We start from the raw sequence: 18,060 nt of genomic DNA on the forward strand, positions 1-18,060 counted from the left end.
TCTCTCTTGTCCTATTCTTAAAAATCTAATACATCAGGAACATGTCCATTGTCGACTCGGCAGCAATTTTATCCGTTAACGCGATGACTAAGTGTTCAAGCACGTGAAACTAATTCAAAAGTAGAAATTCCGACGTATCCGTATCTTGCTTGGCCATTTAGCTTACTATTTGGAATATTGACCTACAAAATTCAAGGTTAAACCCGGGAGGCCACGCTTCTCTGCTTACATTCCAAGTCCCAGAATAGCATAAGGAGATCGTATTCGTTTGCATTTTGCCTCTGACGCGAGAAAATGGATCTCAACGGTGAAAGAACAGTTCGATCGCGACGTTCTCATCGGAAATCACGGGAAGGATGCGCTAATTGTAAGAAACGGAGGATTAAAGTGAGTCTATTTGCTTTTGAATTCCATGCATATTGTTTGAGCTGCTCTTCTCAATCTGTATTCCTCATCATGCGCGAAATTCTTCGTTCCTTGTTTTGCTTGCGTCGTGTACGATATGGAGTGGAAGATGACCGACTTCATAATCATTTAAAGTGCGATGAAAAACGTCCTACATGCATCAATTGTCTCAATCACAATGTGGAATGCTCATTCACTAGCGATGTCCGGTCTATATCACCCTCGGAATCTTCAAAATCAAACCCCGAAGCACGGCCCTTGGTACAGAGATTCAGACCCTACCATTATGCAACAGGGGAAATGAAACAGACCTTCAGACTCTCCAAGTCAAAGGAGAGTCCAAAGGAATCTAAAGCATCTAAAGCGTCTCAACGCGAACTTTCTCACGAAGGCTGTATCAAGAATATCTCGTTACCCGATCTACAGCTCTTCCACCACTACACCATTTCTACATACCGCACCATGCGAGTGGACGACGAAGATGTACATGATCTATGGCAAAAGCATATCCCCGAATGGGGGATCGAGTTCCCATCTATCTTGCACCTGATCATGGCTCTGTCCGCACTCCACCTGGGATACCAGAAACCAGAACTACGTGGACAATATATCGAACAAGCGGACAGCCATTTCACCTTCGGCATTCGCTCGGTCACGTCCGTCCTTGCCCAGCTGAATGCCGACAATTGCCAGCAGGTTTACATGTCAGCTGTCCTGATTTGTTTCATCTATTTCGGACGAGGCCCACGACCGGGCGAATACCTCATCTTCAGTGACCATGGGCCTTCGGAATGGCTTGTCCTCATGAACGGAGTGAAGTCCATTCTACAATCGCACCATGCGAAAATATTCAGTGGAATCCTTGGGCCAAAGGGGAATAAGCCTCCAGTGTATAAGCTCACTCCTGCGCTGCGCAGTGAACTTCATGAGAACGTCATTCATCTTCAAGCGGTACAGCGGTTCGTCGAAGAGGGAGAAATGGACCTTCATGAACGGGAGATATGCGTGTCTGCTATTCAAAATTTATTTGAGATGGTGAAGGAGCTGTACGATAAATTGTCTGTGGGAATGCCGGGTGTGTTCTTGATGGATTTGGTGATCGGTTGGCTTTATCGTCGACCTGAGGAGTTTGTTCATTTCATAGAGCAGAAGCGGCCCAAGGCTCTGGTCGTGCTTGCATATTGGGCAGTTTTGTTGAAGTTTATGGAGACGACGTGGTTCATGGAAGGCTGGTCCGAACATGTGTTGATGGGAATATCGAGTTCCCTGCCTTTCGATTATCATCTTTGGCTGGAATGGCCTTTGCAAAAATCCCGGCAGGTGCAATCAGGCACGTCATAGCGTTATTATCAATTGAAGGAATCTAAAGTAAAATCTCATGTAACGTCATAGTCTTTCAATGTTCCAGTGACAAATGAAGGGGACCAGGTGCCGACCTCTGGGGTCCACGATAAAAACCATAAGTTTGCTTGGAAGTGGATCATATACTGTGAGAACATCTTAGCCCATTGCTATAATTAATACACTTTTTCTCTGCCTAAACATTTGAACCACGAAACAGCTCAGATTCAGTAGATTGTATGGATATGACCCACTAAAGAAAGGCTCATATTGAAGGTTATCGTCAACCACCCCACAGCGCTCCACCCGTACTCGTACAAAAAGTTTCCTAATCGGGCTTACAGGAGTACGCTGTGTTGTAGATCACCAAAGAAGGCGCCTATTTTCAAAGTCCCTAGCAACCTCCTTCTCATAAATAAGAGCCAACTGCTCTGGCTCTTCAAATTAGTCAATTTTTCTCAAAATATCCCAATTGCACATCCAGCAAGACAGAAAATGGACATCGTCTACCATGCCGGCGTAAACGGGTCTGACCCGTATGTCGACTTCTACCCATACACACCATCAGCCACAGCCGGGTATGCCTTCATGGGGATATTCGGTATAACGACACTCGCCCACATCATCCTGACAATCCCCTACCGTGCTGCGTATTTTATCCCTCTTATATTGGGCGGTATATGTACGATCCTAAATCCCCATTCCACCGACCCTCCTTTCCCCGTTCTTCAATTATCTACTTGCATGTGCCGAGAAAGGGTCCAGAGACTAACAAAACCCAAACCACAGGTGAAACGTTCGGCTATTACGGACGAGCCCGGTCCCATCAATCCAGAACAGACATCGGATCCTGGGCGCTGCAGGAAATCCTCATCCTCTGCGCTCCACCCCTCATATCAGCAACAATCTACATGGTCCTGGGCCGAATCATCCGCTCCTTCAACGCAGAGCACCTCTCCCCCATGCGCCCAGGTGTCCTAACATTCGTCTTTGTCCTGAACGACATGTTTTGTTTCTGCACCCAGCTCGGCGGAGCCGGCGTCCAAGTCACCGGCGATCAGAATATCATGGACATAGGCAAAAAGGTTGTCCTGGCGGGCCTGATCTTCTCGCTGGTCGTCTTCGTCTTTTTCGTCCTCATCGCTGTGGCCTTCCACCGGAGGCTTTCGAAGACGCCGCCCACGCGGTTTTTGGCCCTAGAGGAAGATCTGGGCTGGAGGCGCTATATGTGGGGGATTTATGGGGCGTGTTTTGCGATCATGCTGCGTAATCTTGTGAGGACTGTGCAGTTTGGGGCGGGTTCGATGGCTGCGGTGAATACTAGTGAGGTTTATATTTATGTGTTTGATGCGTTTATGATGTTTTTTTCGATGTTGCTTTTGGTTTTCTTGCATCCTGGTTTACTTATCAAGAAGGCTCGCAGGTTTGGGAAGGTGGATTTTGAGAGGATTGGGACGCCGCGGATGGGTGGGGAGAATGTTGCTTTGTCTCGGTGCAAGGATGAGCAGGGTTATGAGCTAACTTGTGGGACTCGGGGCAAAGGTCTGGTCTAGTCAACTGGTCCTTGGAGCACTTGATTTCGTTTTGGAGGGTTGCTTTGCTTTGATTGAGGATTGTAGGTTTTGTTATGTATGGAAAAGTTCGAATTTTGGTTGGATTTATGGGGCAAATTGGCGCATTCTTCAACCTCAAACGAACTGATTATCCCACCGTAACTGCGTTTCTTGACGATTATTGTGCTCGATATATGAGACTCAAGGAACTTAATCTCCATGTTAAGCCTTACTTTGCAATGCTAACAATCTTGATTCAAATCCACCAAGTCGACGTCCGAGACTCAGTTCTTCGATCAATCAAAGAGAAGAACTTCAATACGCAGACGTTCATTTACGATATCTTCAGCAAATATACGCAAGACTTGCGAGGTCGTCTCTCAATCAGAGAGGAAGATGAATCTTATTCTATACCGGCATTTAATGCAACATCTTCCAAGGACTCAAAAAAGAAGAACACACCCCCAGTTGAACTCAAGAACAAGCTTCCTACCGGAACCTCAAATGATGCTCACTGCGTAAATCAGCGGAAGAAGGGGCGCAACAATAAGAAATTCAACATATAATGCAGTTCAAGGATTCAACATGTAAGGAAGTGCAGGGGCTCAACGTCAAACGGAGTTCAATAAATTAATTTATTACAGGATAAGACCCCTGCCGTAGGCAGAGACTTGGGGGGAACCCCCAGGGAAAAAAGTTCGTGTCACATACGTACCTGGCAGTTTTGACGCTGCCCCATCAAGTCATCAAGTCATCAAGTCAAGTCAAGTCAATCAAGCCCTCTACTACGCGCGAACCTGTGTTTTTTTTTGCAGCACCTTATTGGCTGAGAGGCCCAAAGTGGGTCCAAAGAAAATGCCACAGCTGGGGTCTCTGATTGACTTTAGGTTCAATCGCCGCGCGCACGCGCGGCGACAACACTTGTATTATACTATTTAATCAGGTGAAAGTATTAAGTGTCTAGTTAACAATTTATAAAATCATCCCTAGATCAACAGCTCCAGAATATACTCTTTCTAAGGCTATGATTTTCCCAAATTGTTAAATCTAGACACTTGATACTTTTACTTGGTTAACAAGTATCAATCCGGGCTGTTGTCCTAGGTGTATGATTTCTGCCATAAATTGTCAATTCTAGATACTTAATATTGTGAGGCTCAGCTCTGGGGTAGATGCTGAAGGCCTGGGGTGGGTTGAGTTCAGAGTGCTCACTGCTGAGAGTCTGAGACAGATGGACGTGGTAACAGAAGTTTGGGGATCCTCCGGGAAGGTCTAGGATGGTCTAGGGCGTCCTAGGTTTCAAGGCAGTGTACAATGATGTGTGGGAATAAGGGTAGAGACTCTTTATCTGTGGTAGATTCACAAGACTAACTACTAGTTTCCAGGACTTCTCCTGAAGCCCTCTCAGTTCAGTGTTCTGCACTACAGTGGCCCGCTAGGACCATCTATGCACTTCTACCGAGATATTACCAATACATGCGGGAACCTGCGACCCGTAACAGATATTTTCACTTGGTTAAGTTAAATAGTACATACTAGGGCTGTTAATATAGGGGTAAGACTCTATAATTGTTAAATCTGAATACTTAATACTTTTACTTGATAAAATAGTATATACCTCTAGAGGTATAACAATCTCTTATCTATTTGTTCGTATAAATTCTTAAAAATCCAGATACTTCATATTTTTGCTGGGTAATTGAAATTTTTACTTGACAAAGAGTATATACTAGGGCTGTTGGTCCGGGAGAATGGTTTGTCTACAATCTCTTATCAATTTGTCCGTATAAAATCTTAAAAATCTGGATACTTCAATTTTTTGGGGAATACTTCATATTTTTTCTTGTAAAAACAGCATATACTCGGGCTAGTGGTCTAGGGGTATGATTTTCCCTTCGCACTCGACTTATTGAGCTTGGGAAAGGTCCGGGGTTCAATTCCCCGCTGGTCCAGGTACTTTTTTTACATTTTTGGTGGACTTTAGTCTGTTTTTATGCACCTCTCAAAAGTTCTGTGAACATGGGAAAGGCTTGGGGTTCGGTTTGCACGTGACTTCGGTTAACATGGGAACATTGAAAGGTCCAGGGTTCAACTCCCCGACGGACCATTTGATTTTTGTCTCATGTTTTTTGTTTGACTTTAGTCTGTTTTCTGCCTTTTTATTTGTAAGACCTTTTGAAAGATGATGAAGTTTACTGGGACACTTGTCAATTGCTTAACGATGCTTGAGGGTTAATTAAAAATATATGCTACAACATGCACATGTAACTCAAGCCAAAATGTGCATATATATATATGCATGTGTGCACACATGCCGCATGTACTGTCCACGCATGAGTACATCAATATACATATAAACAACCCCACATGCAGGTCCAACCAAGATGTATGTACCCAAGTTACAAGTGTTCAGCCCTGTTTGTTCTGCACATGTGAATTATGTATATATATATATAGTAAAAGATTGACTGCTTTGATCCAATTAATCTACTGAGGTGCAGAATAATTACGAACTGGAAATATGATTAGTATGTAATCAACCTAGAACATATGAGTTTTTGTGTTTTTATATATTATGAAATGAACGAATAGAATTGATTCAAATGTTGGGAAAAAACTGGAGATGTGGCGGAAGATGGGGAAAACAAATAGCCGCATGGACTGGACCCGCGTAAGTCAAATGCCCCGAGAAAAGCTGGGGATCGACATCGGAAAAGATTGAATAACAGAAATGAAAACAGTGGACTTGGAGTATAAGTTCAAGTTCATTGTTTTGTTCTAAAACCGGATTTTGAGGTGAGATATAGAAATGTCAAAATCCGTGGCAAAATTAGTACTACAGTCAATGACATGGGTTGCGGCTCATCGACCCATCGAGCATATAGCCGAATCAAATCGCTCAACCCCCCAAATTTAAGCTACTGAAAATCAAGATTCAAGGAAAATGGATTACCACTGCATTCCTGGAAGAAAATGTCCACACTTTACACCTATGAAAACATCCGTGATAGGGTCGGTCAATAAAAGTAAGATAAGGAAAAAAAGAAACAAGGAAATAAAAAGACAAATAAAAAAGCGGCTGGCACATAAGGACAGAAAGGAAAATTCCAACTCCGTTTTTATATCCACAATTTAAGCGGCCAACATCTTCTTGGTCTCAGCAATGGCACGACCGGGGTTAAGACCCTTGGGGCAGGTTCGTGTGCAGTTGAGAATGGTGTGGCAACGGTAGACGCTCATGCTGTTGTCAAGAGCAGCCTTGCGCTCAGCGGTGCGCTCGTCGCGGGAGTCAATCAACCAACGGTAGGACTGCAGGAGAATGGCAGGACCAAGGTACTCCTCGCTGTTCCACCAGTAAGATGGGCAGGAGGTAGAGCAGCAGGCGCAGAGAATACATTCGTAGAGACCATCGAGCTTCTTGCGATCGGCGGGACTTTGGCGGAACTCAAGACCCTGTTTTTTTTTCCCTTCCGTTAGTATGCATGCATCTAATATGTACAGGGTTGACCAAGCCATTGGGGGGTGATCAAGGTTATATGCAATACTCACATCCTCAGTGGGGGTATCGCGCTGCAGGTAGGGCTTGATAGACTTGTATTGCTTGTAGAAAAGGGTGAGATCGGGAACAAGATCCTTGACGACGTAGGTGTGAGGCAACGGGTAGATGCGAGAGTCGGTGGCAGTGTCGGTAGGGATACGGCCTGGTTAAGATGTTAGTAAACATTGTTTCATACATCATATCAAGGTCTCCATCTCTACTCTTTGCGGGGAGACCGAGATCAATGCGTGGGGAAAAAGAGACGACATACACAGGCAAGCCAGGGTGTTAACACCGTCGATGTTCATGGCGCAAGAACCACAGATACCCTCACGGCAAGAGCGACGGAAAGTCAGAGTGGGGTCGATTTCGTTCTTAATGCGGATGAGAGCGTCAAGCATCATGGGACCGGTCTTCTTGAGGTCGAGCTGGTAGCTCTCCATGGTGGGCTTCTCGCTCGGGGTGTCCGGGTTCCAACGGTAGACCTTGAAGGTCTTCATGGAAGGGTTCTCAGAGGGAGTAGGGTCGACATTCCGAGAGGCCTCGACGGTGGCATAGGAACGAGCGAAGGTGGCGGACCGGAACAGTGGGCGCGACGCAGCGAAGAGTCGCGATGTAGTGCGGAGGGAGGCCATGACGGGCGAAGGTGACAAAACTTCGGTGGTGATGGGTCAATGGGGGAAGCAACACGCGGGGGAGAAACCGTGGAGAGGAGAGGGTCAAAATAGGACGAGCCGGCGTGGAGGATCACCAACAAACCAAGACGAACAAATTGAAGTCAAGGAGTCCTGTCAGTAACCTCGGGTTTGAGAATCGGTAAAAAGCTGAGTCAGCTGGTGTCGACCAATCACGGCGGGGCTAATTGTCAAGAAATCGGGCGGACACGGCTTTTGCTTGCAAGTGTGTCTAGCGCTGGGGAGTTGTCTACTGCCGCTCGGTTGCCGGGTTGACAATTCATTTTCGAATGGAATGGTAGGCCCGATTGATAATGAATTCTATAAATTGATGATATCATTACTGATCTGCCCATTGATATGAATTATATCACTTCTGTGGTATCCATTTGCCTCCAATTGCTCTGTGTAAAACAAATCCCGTGATTGACACCTCAGGCCTCAAGGCCACAAAACTCCCGGATCGGGAGCCGAGCAAACAACGGCTTCGGCTCTCAACCTCGGTGCTTCCTCTTGTATATGCAAGGTTGATCATCTTACTCACGTCACACGTGCCATGAAACCCTCCACTCGATCGATCTCCCTTTGCGGCCTTTTCATACTAAACTAACCCCGGTTTGCATAATTTTGATGCCATTCATAGTCCCGATCCTCCTTCAAAAACGCGCGAATGGCCTCTCGGGCCGGCGTCGGCTCTCTCTCCAACAAATCCGCCATCAACGGATCCGTGACTCCAGCATCACCCTTCTTGATCGCATCATACCATGTCAACAGCTTCTCAAAGAATGCTTTTGGTTTTCCTCCGACATCCCCTGCGGCCTTGACCTTCACGAATTCCTCGGGAGAGACGAGCTCCAGCTGAACCTGCCGGCCTGTGGTCTCATTGATCACCTCGATTATATCAGCGAATGTTACTGCCTCTTGTGCAGTGAGCAGCACAATCTCTCGGTCATGACCACCTCGGACCATTAATCGAGCAGTTGCTTCGCCCAATTCCGCCCGCAGTGTGAAGGCGATCGGACCATCGGACGGTAGATATACCTTCTCGGTACTGGGGTACCAGCCCATGAAAATCGGAAAGGCATCAGTGTAGAGGCCTTCACGAATTGACGTGAAGTTGATATCAGCGCTAGGATTCGAGTCAGCTATACAATGCTGGGAAGTTGATTGCCGGTCTACCATGGATAGTCCTTACTTCCGCAACATTTCCTCAGTGCTTAAATGAGCTTGTTGCACATCTGCCTTGGAGTCGGACCGCAGTCCACCAAACGCGAGAGATGTGTACCACACCTATAGAGGGTCATTAAACAGCAACTTTGGGATATGGAGCTATGGACATACATGTTGGACTTTCATCTCTTTCGCTATGTTGACAAAGCGTTGATGCTGTTTCTCTCGCTTCTCGACATCAAACGTGCTGGTGCTGACAAAGAACAGGTTTTCGACATCTTCGAATGCTGTCTTCATCGAAGAAGCATCATCGTAGTTGACTAACCGAAATGCGATGCCTTGCTCTTCAAATTGCTTGCGATTGGCTTCACTTGATGAGGCGGCAGCGTATTCTGAAGCAGGAACATTGGCAACAAGATAGGACAGCACCTGTGAGCCTAGTCCACCCGTGGCTCCGGTGACGAGATATTTGAGAGTCATGGGTTCGAGTGGTAAATGAAAATTATAATTAGGACGGTGAATTCCTTGAATGAAAATCAAAATTGAGAATATACCTACTTCCAAGAGCTTATAACAACCTTGTAGATATCTCAAAGTACGGAAGTCGCTAAATGTTTCCAGGTTGAAGCACTTGGGTGGTTTGTCAACCATGGAAGCAGATGATTGTTAATCAACTATAGTCTCAAGTTTAGCCATAACTAGTAAACCCGGAATCTGGATTTTGAAAACAGACAATTGGTTTCTTGTTCTGTTCGGCGTGAAATAGAGCCGAGAGGCCGTGTTCTATTTCCCCTAGAGGTTAGCTTGACGTGCTCATGCATGAAACTGTCAGCGCATTACTAATTGCCCAGGTACGATGCGGGGAACTTCAACATCCACAATATCCATCTTTAAGGCTGTCCTAGAATAGCAATTGAATGTCTCTAATTGACCCAAACCTTGGGAACAGGAAGGGGACTGAAGTGCGTTTTTTATTATTTGGAAAGAGCCAGGTTCGAACCCGGGCTGGTTTGGTTTCCTTTTGTACTTCTGAAGAATGTTCTGAATAGCTTCGTATGCATCAGCCCGGAAATTGACCCTCCGCAATACTCCTATTTTTCCACGCCACATAGTCAAATTGAGCTTCAAAAAAGAAGCAGATATTAAAATTAAGCATGGTCAATTATAAAAAAATGGCAAACATCAAGCCCAGAGGGACCCCCCCCCCTGGCGGCATATAGCCACCGGGGGGAGATCTGCTCTGGGCGATGTTTCCCATGTGACTGACTACCCACCCCCAAAGTCCCGCGGCCAACTTTGGGGGAATAGTGGGAGGGATATACCGCTCGACCACAGGTGCCAGTCTTATACCAGGACAACTGAATTCTTCCTCTTAACCCAACTCTTAGCCTACACATTATTTTCACCAGCCCCAGCTTTCAAATTTCATGTGCCACACACCTCTTCTATATCCAGCGAACAGAGATTCCAGGAATACTGCGCCTGTGATTAGGGAAAAAAAAGAAAGCTTTTGTATTATTATGTTTATAATCTATAGTCTATAGATTTGATATTCTATGTCTCGTGAGAAGAAGGCCGGATAGAAGACTGCGGCGACGGCGACCTCCTCTCCTCTCCATGAGTAATATTAATCTCATTAGTCACATGAATGCCAGGAATCTTTGTAGCGTTTGAAGGATTTCGAACCACAGAAACCTCCGAGGGCATCATCTCGTACTCATCTTGACCGATCTTCGACCAGTTCAGTAGTCGTTTATCATCGCGGACAGCAGACGAGCCCAAGGCACTCGCAGGTTTCGATTGACTTCGCAGTCTGTCTCCCGCAGAGCGAGACCGAGACCGAGTACGACTACCAGTGTACTCGGTTAATTGGGAGAAAATGTTTCCGAAAACGGGTTTCAGGGCAGGCACAGAAAGAGCAACCAGTGTTCCAGCAATTTCCGCGTTCTCAACACACAGCATGGGGTTGTATGCCCAGCTACCATCGGTAGCCCATTGACCCTTGACGACTAGCCAGACGCGGATGGCGGAGATAATGATCACACTGTCGGAAATTGTTAGTTTGAGATTCCAGAAAGAGATTGGAGTATATTGGGGAAGAAAGACTGACAAGACACCGGGGAACATGACGATTGAAAGCTTGATCTTGTTTTTCAAGGAAACGTGAAGTTGCTTGATAAGGATTGCGGGCAAGACGAACATCATCACATCGCAAGCTAGGGAGAGGCCTGAGTTGACGGAATAGACCAGACCCCAGGATAGGCAGGTGTAGTCGTCGACGCCTGGCTGCCAAGAATAGGGCCATAGGCCGGTGACGGGTTGACAGTGGAAGATCAAAAGGAAGATCTGGGGAAGGAATGCAGCGAAAAGGAATGGGGCAGCGAAGAGAATGGATTTGTTCAGTTTGCTGGTGCGTGCGGTGAGTCGGTAATAGAAGGCGAGACCGGATAGTCGACAAAGGAATAGAGCGGTTGTATAAAGAATGTGTGCAACAAAGTCCAATACTTCGGTTTCACGAACGGTTGCTAGCGATAGGACGTATTGGATGTAATCGATGTGACGACCACTTCCCAAGTGGATCAGAACAATTGAAAGAGCCACAAAACTGATGTAGATCATCTAAACCAGAGACGTTAGAGTTAGTTATGACGACTATACAACCTTGGAAGACCTCAAAAAGATGAACAATGCAGATATGTAGAAGAAGGTCTTTAATAATAATAAAAAAGATATTTAAACAAGTGTATACATACCCATGTCAAAATCGCTAAGCAATCGTCCACACCAACTTTCTTGACGAGAAATAGTCGAGCATAAAGGCGCAGAATCATCAAGATGCTAGTTAAGCAGACCATGAACAAGATGCCCACAATAGCGGAATGATCGCGGGACTCGGCCAGGTATGAGAGGGAGATTCCATCTGGAATTCTCCCCGCTGCCTTTGCAGCGGTGATGTCGGCGGGGATTGTCATTGATCGAATTGATTTATAGAAATGACACTGACATCAACCTCCTAACAGGGCATGATGAGAAGTATAGGCCACAAAAGGAAAAAAAAGGAAATGACTTGGAGCGAGAGACAGGCTATAATGAACGGAACTAAACTTGAGCAAAGGGAATGAGCTCGGAAGTTGCCCTAAGTCTAAGTCAAGGAAAAAAAAGAAAGCCACGAGCGGGGGCGATTTCAAATGCTATTCAATAGTAAATGCAAGGCAGATCGATCGGAGTAGCCAACGAGAGCATGAACCAAGCCATCCAGTTTTCGGAGTCGACCACATAATAAGAGAATAGTGGAGTCTCAATATATTTTACTCTGATTGCCAAGTTATTTTTCATCAAAAGGGGAATTCCGCATACGGTTCATTGGCCGGGGAGGAAAACTTGAGATTTTTACCATTAAGCCAAGAGATCAAGTCCAACAGTCCAGTCATACATTTGCATTGCATTAAAAGTGTCAGAGAGACAAGGGCCCTGTTGATCATCTTTGAAACAGTTTGAATCTGTGAAGAGATCAGCATGAACAACCCCTCCGTCCATGCGTCAGAACTAGATATGCAGGAATCCAAGTCAAACGTTCACCTGGGCCCCAAAAGTCTCAAGAGTGGAAATTGTTTTCCCAGTGAGGCATTTTTTGGTGAACATCAGGGCCCATCGAGCCAAGGATGAGCCTATCATGCCATTTCGCATGCGTAACGGGAAGGTCGCTGGAAGCAAACGAATATGCTTGGTTAGGATTCCATCTCCACTTGTGGGTCTGATCGGGTCTGGATCGTGGTAAGTGATCTGGGAAACTTGACGAGATCCGGCTCCGACCGCGGTTAAGATGCCGCACAGAATCTGTTTTCTGATTGAACTATCGACAATTAGGCAGGTCCAAACACCTCCCACTACCACCTTTAGCCACTAGCAGCGGCAAAAATTTCCAGGATCAATTTACTTTCGGCGTTATGAAGAAAGATTAGAAAAGGGGCGTTGAAGGAGCTTTGTGGTTGGTAGGAAAGTTGCGCTCAGGCGCAACTTAACCTACGCCAAAGGTCCTTTGCCGGCGTTCCGTCCCTTCCGACTACCAGGAAACACTACGGAGTAATTGGAGTAACGGCATTTTCTGGGAATTCCCTGCATTTGTTAGTGTGGAATGTTGGAGAAGAAGAAAAAAAAGTCTTCTAAAAATGAAGCTAAGAAAAACTAAACAGAAACTAAACAGGAATAAGCCGAATTCCCACGTGTCGAACAGTGGATCTCGATTCTCGTAAAATATCACTCAGCAAAAGACCCACTACCGCTCCTGACAACATTGCATTGGGTGGCGCCCAGCTTTTTAGTAACGGAGTATTTATATCTGATAGGAAGAAACACTGAAAAGATCGTCGCTTTCTTTTGCCACATGGTTTTCTGTGGAGGTTTCATTTTAACCATTCATTGACATATCCAATATGTCTCCCTTGTTGCACGCTATCGTGGGCGGCTTGGCCCTGGCCAGCTCCGTCGTAGGAAACAAGGAGCGTCGCGAAGTTGATTCTCTCGTCGCTTCTCAGATCCTGACTGACCCCTATGCCTATGACTTCCCTCGTCTGGGTGCCCCTGGCGCCTCGCAGTTCCAGATGCGTCTCTGCCATGGCTTCCAACTCGAGGAGGCCAGTGTTGACGACATCCAAGCCCGCTTGACCAATGGCACTTTCACTAGTGTTCAGTTGCTCGAGTGCTACCTTGATCGTATTGCCCAGACACAGCCTTACCTGAAGTACGCTCAATTCCCGCCCCCTTCCCCCCTCATACCTTCCTTATCTGTAGTTTCGCATTCAAAATACTAACAACATTCCAGTGCCATCCTGCAACACAACCCTGATGCGTACAAAATTGCCCACCAGCTGGATGTTGAGCGTGCCAGAGGTAAGGTTCGTGGCCCTCTGCACGGTATCCCTTTCATTGTCAAGGACAACATCGCCTCTAAGGATCGTATGGAGACCACTGCTGGTTGCTGGGCTTTGCTGGGTAGCGTTGTGCCCCGCGACTCCTTTGTTGTTCATGGTATGCGCAAGGCCGGTGCTCTGCTCCTGGGTAAGGGTGCCCTGAGCGAGTGGGCCGATATGCGCTCCAACAACTACTCCGAGGGTTTCAGCGCCCGCGGTGGTCAGTGCCGCAGTGCCTACAACTTCACCGTTAACCCCGGTGGTAGCAGCACTGGTCCCGGTGTTGCCGTCGGTGCCAACTTGATCCCCATTGCCCTTGGTACGGAGACCGACGGCAGTGTCATCAACCCTGCCCAGCGTAATGCTATCGTTGGTATCAAGCCTACCGTCGGCCTGACCTCCCGTGATGGTGTTATCCCCGAGTCCCTGCACCAGGATACCATTGGTACCTTCGGTAAGACCGTTCGCGATGCCGTGTACGCTCTTGACGCTATCTACGGTGTTGACACCCGCGATAACTACACTCTTGCCCAGCAGGGCAAGACCCCCTTGGACGGCTACACCCAGTTCTTGTCTAACAAGACCGCCCTGAAGGGTGCTGTCTTCGGTCTGCCCTGGAAGTCCTTCTGGGCTCTTGGTGACTCTGACCAGATTGCCCAGCTCAAGGAGCTCCTTACCCTGATCGAGTCCGCCGGTGCCACCATCATCAACGGCACCGAGCTCCCCCACTACAAGGACATCGTTTCCCCCGACGGCTGGAACTGGGATTACGGTACCACCCGTGGATTCCCCAACGAGTCCGAGTACTCCTACGTCAAGGTTGACTTCTACAACAACCTGCGCACCTACCTCGCTGATCTCAACAACACCAACATCCGCTCCGTTGAGGACCTCGTCCAGAACAACATTGACAACTACGGTTCCGAGGGTGGTTACCCCAGCATTCACCCCGCCTTTGGCTCCGGCCAGGATGGTCTCATTGCCTCCATGGAGAGCAAGGGTATCATGAACTCCACCTACTGGGATGCTCTCGCTTATTGCCAGCGCACCACCCGCGAGGAGGGTATCGATGCCGCTCTGAAGTACAAGAACCGTACTCTGGATGGTCTCCTTGTGCCCCCAGATGTTGCCCAGAGCATTCAGATCGCTGCCCAGGCCGGTTACCCCGTTATCACTGTCCCCGCCGGTGTTGAGCAGGGTGACGGCATGCCTTACGGTCTTGCCATCATGAACACTGCTTTCTCCGAGCCCACTCTGATCAAGTACGCCAGTGCCATTGAGGACCTCCAGAAGAGCTCTGGTACCAAGTGGCAGCGTAGTCTTCCCGAGTGGCGCGGCTACTTGGAGCGCAACCTGCCTGTGATCTAAACTTTGCATATGTCTGCACTCAAAAATAAAATGCGGAGACATGGTTCTTCGCATCTTCTACTGTTACCCATCATCATGTACAAATAGCGACTAATTAATTCACAATATTTGATATTTGTTGCGTCATCCATCGGCAGCTTTAACTTCCTAAATTGAAGTCACAAGATGTAAAAAAAAAAAAAAAAATCAACTTCGCCGTGTCTAACTAATCACGGCTCTCTATACGAGTCTTATCCGGAGGGTCAATTCATCCGATATTGTACCTTTGAATGTTGTCCATCCCTGCAACTTTAGCTCGATATTGCACCACTAGTCCAGCTTTAGCGCCTCTAGTTGACGTATTGCTGAGAAATGGCTGAGCAATCTAATTTATCTTATTAGACACTAAACAGAGCTCGCGCATCCTAATACCGATATTGAAAGTGGATCGTCAAGCCTTGATAGAGCTAAGCATTATATTAACGTCTAGTGGATAATCTCCGAAAGTCCATATGATGCTATCTAAATAGGAGCCTCTTGTGGACCCTTTAATATGTATAAAGACATAAAAGTGGATATATCGCCCTATTGCAGATCAGGAAGAGCATCCGGCGATCATGGAATTGATCGTCAGAGTAGAGTCAGATGCGCTCGTACCCCACGGATACTGATGGAAAATTTGACACGCCCGTTCACCCCTTAGGGGTCCAGTCCTGACATCTGGAGGATCTGCGACCGTTTAGGTTTCGGACAACTGGAAGAACTGGTTCCCAAGGCGTTTCAAGGACCATAGAGATCTAACAAGTATAGAAGTTCCAAGACTTCTTCTCCTCACAGCCAAGAGCCAAGACGGAGGAATTTGTTTTATCTCAGGTGAGACATGCCACTGATATCCTTCATCCTCGGAAGAAATTACTTCCCCAAAGCCAAGAAAGCTTCAACGAAGAACCAAACAACAACAATAATAGCACTAATCATAGACCGGACCATCTTCGGAACACCGTAGCTCAAGCCCTAGATTTTTTTTATTTCGTCCCGGAGCATCGACCACACCGAGGATAGCGTCCGACAACTTAACTTAATAGAGTAGATTGTGGGGCACAACAGCGACTTAAGAGTAGCAAAGTGAAACATCTTCAAGCACCGAGCTTGATCCTCCAACCTTCAATTTACTCTAAATTTCCCCTTTAGTGTCTCCACGGCGTCTTCTCATCCACGTTAAAATACTCACTTTAATCAATTTTAGTTTTCACCGTTCCGCTCCATTGGTCGCGACTCGCCATTACCCACACCGGATTGGTGCTTCAATTTACCTTAGCCACCGGCGAATTCCTTCTAACAAGCCAACATCTCCCCCCCCCCTGGCCCTTGAACTCCGCAAAAAGAAAAAAAAAGTGGAAACAGCTCCAACAACCCCTATCACCCAGTCATCTGGCTCAAAATGCATGTTCCCGATTCGCCAACGTCAACAGCCATATCACCATACCCACACGTGGGAGATTTATGCAGGATGTGCTGATGGATCAAGCCACACTGCAGTGGAGTCGAAGGAAGAACCTGAATCTTCCATTGCTCCCGAAGTATGTGCGATGGCATCATGATACAATGCGAACGTCTATATAAGCTGCTCGATACGCCCACTATCATGCCCTCCCTTTCTTCTTCACACTTAGTCACTCTTTCCATTCTTCTTCCTTCTTTTTTCGGTTTCTTTACAATATGAAGTATACTGCTCTTCTGGCAGCTTTTGCTGCCACTCACGCCGCTGCCGTCAGTGTCTCTGGCTCCGCTGAGGGCTTCGCCAAGGGAACTACTGGTGGTGGCTCTGCTACTGCTGTTTACCCGACTACCACCGACGAGCTGGTCTCGTACCTTGGTGACTCAGAGGCTCGCGTGATTGTTCTTACCAAGACCTTTGATTTCACTGATACAGAGGGTACCACTACCGCCACTGGTTGCGCGCCTTGGGGTACTGCTTCTGGTTGCCAGGTTGCTATCAACCAGAATGACTGGTGTACCAACTATGAGCCCGATGCGCCTGATGTTTCGGTCACCTAGTAAGAACCCGCCCTTAGAATCTTGTGTTTCTTTCCAGCTTTGTTCCTTGGCTGCATTGCTAACCGTTCTCAGTGACAACGCTGGTATCTTGGGTATCACTGTTGCTTCCGACAAGACCCTTCTCGGTGAGGGTTCCGCCGGTATCATCAAGGGCCGTGGTCTCCGCATTGTCAGCGGTGCCAGCAACATCATCATCCAGTACGCAGACCTAAAAACTCCCTCGAAGGAACAATCTACTAACCATGTTTCATAGGAACATTGCCGTGACCGATATCAATGCCAAGTACGTCTGGGGTGGTGATGCCATCACCATCGACGAGGCCGACCTGATCTGGATCGACCACGTTACCGTAAGCAGCCAACCCGTCCCTATCTCAAAGCTCCCATTCAATTCCATCTTCGAGCCATGTAATCTAACACCAGTACCAGACCGCCCGTATCGGCCGTCAGCACTACGTCCTCGGAACCTCCGCCGACAACCGCATCAGTCTCACAAACAACTACATCGACGGCGTGACCGAGTACTCCGCCACCTGCGATACCTACACCTACTGGGGTATCTACCTCGACGGAGACTCCGACCTGGTCACCATGAAGGGCAACTACATCTACCACACCAGCGGACGCAGCCCCAAGGTGCAGGGTAACACTCTCCTGCACGCGGTCAACAACTACTGGTACGACAACGCCGGACACGCGTTCGAGATCGGCTCCGGCGGCTACGTTCTTGCCGAGGGCAATGTTTTCCAGAACATTGATGTTGTTGCTGAGTCGCCCATTGATGGAAAGCTGTTCACTTCGCCCAGCACTACTACCAATGAGATTTGCTCGACCTACCTTGGACGTGTTTGCCAGATTAACGGATTCGGATCCTCTGGTACCTTTAGCCAGTCTGATGAGGATTTCTTGTCTGACTTTGAGGGCAAGAACATTGCTGCTGCGACGGCTTACACTGTTGTTGTGGCTAATGTTGAGGCTAATGCCGGTCAGGGTAACCTGTAAGCATCCTGATTATTTAGGATATGGAGGTTTCTGCAGGGGATGGTATTTAGGATGTGTCAGCT

At 47.3% G+C, this 18,060-nt stretch overlaps 7 protein-coding genes across 7 annotated transcripts; 4 read left to right on the forward strand and 3 right to left on the reverse strand.

Annotated features, from left to right (window-relative positions):
• Positions 1–456: 456 nt before the first annotated feature.
• On the forward strand, positions 457–1,746 carry N7466_002899 (Zn(II)2Cys6 transcription factor domain-containing protein; the record flags this gene model as incomplete). Its single annotated transcript, XM_057162297.1, has 1 exon — positions 457–1,746. One exon carries the CDS (start codon positions 457–459, stop codon positions 1,744–1,746), a length of 1,290 nt encoding a protein of 429 aa, XP_057025582.1.
• Positions 1,747–2,241: 495 nt separating this feature from the next.
• On the forward strand, positions 2,242–3,299 carry N7466_002900 (RTA1 domain-containing protein; the record flags this gene model as incomplete). The annotated part of the gene is made up of 2 exons (XM_057162298.1): positions 2,242–2,422; positions 2,536–3,299. 2 exons carry the CDS (start codon positions 2,242–2,244, stop codon positions 3,297–3,299), a joined length of 945 nt encoding a protein of 314 aa, XP_057025583.1.
• A 3,132-nt stretch (positions 3,300–6,431) lies between these two features.
• Positions 6,432–7,472, reverse strand: sdh2 (succinate dehydrogenase iron-sulfur protein subunit SDH2; the record flags this gene model as incomplete). Its single annotated transcript, XM_057162299.1, has 2 exons — positions 6,432–7,000; positions 7,109–7,472. 2 exons carry the CDS (start codon positions 7,470–7,472, stop codon positions 6,432–6,434), a joined length of 933 nt encoding a protein of 310 aa, XP_057025584.1.
• A 645-nt stretch (positions 7,473–8,117) lies between these two features.
• N7466_002902 (uncharacterized protein) lies at positions 8,118–9,161 on the reverse strand (the record flags this gene model as incomplete). The annotated part of the gene is made up of 3 exons (XM_057162300.1): positions 8,118–8,640; positions 8,707–8,801; positions 8,853–9,161. 3 exons carry the CDS (start codon positions 9,159–9,161, stop codon positions 8,118–8,120), a joined length of 927 nt encoding a protein of 308 aa, XP_057025585.1.
• A 1,074-nt stretch (positions 9,162–10,235) lies between these two features.
• Positions 10,236–11,653, reverse strand: N7466_002903 (uncharacterized protein; the record flags this gene model as incomplete). The annotated part of the gene is made up of 2 exons (XM_057162301.1): positions 10,236–11,300; positions 11,435–11,653. 2 exons carry the CDS (start codon positions 11,651–11,653, stop codon positions 10,236–10,238), a joined length of 1,284 nt encoding a protein of 427 aa, XP_057025586.1.
• A 1,461-nt stretch (positions 11,654–13,114) lies between these two features.
• On the forward strand, positions 13,115–14,959 carry N7466_002904 (putative amidase; the record flags this gene model as incomplete). Its single annotated transcript, XM_057162302.1, has 2 exons — positions 13,115–13,422; positions 13,504–14,959. 2 exons carry the CDS (start codon positions 13,115–13,117, stop codon positions 14,957–14,959), a joined length of 1,764 nt encoding a protein of 587 aa, XP_057025587.1.
• Positions 14,960–16,657: 1,698 nt separating this feature from the next.
• Positions 16,658–17,998, forward strand: N7466_002905 (polysaccharide lyase family 1 protein; the record flags this gene model as incomplete). The annotated part of the gene is made up of 4 exons (XM_057162303.1): positions 16,658–16,995; positions 17,069–17,194; positions 17,250–17,346; positions 17,420–17,998. 4 exons carry the CDS (start codon positions 16,658–16,660, stop codon positions 17,996–17,998), a joined length of 1,140 nt encoding a protein of 379 aa, XP_057025588.1.
• Between the last annotated feature and the right edge of the window lie 62 nt (positions 17,999–18,060).

Source organism: Penicillium verhagenii (genome assembly GCF_028828195.1).
Source record: "Penicillium verhagenii strain IBT 33310 chromosome Unknown utg000003l_segment0_segment0, whole genome shotgun sequence".
Lineage (NCBI taxonomy): Eukaryota > Fungi > Ascomycota > Eurotiomycetes > Eurotiales > Aspergillaceae > Penicillium > Penicillium verhagenii.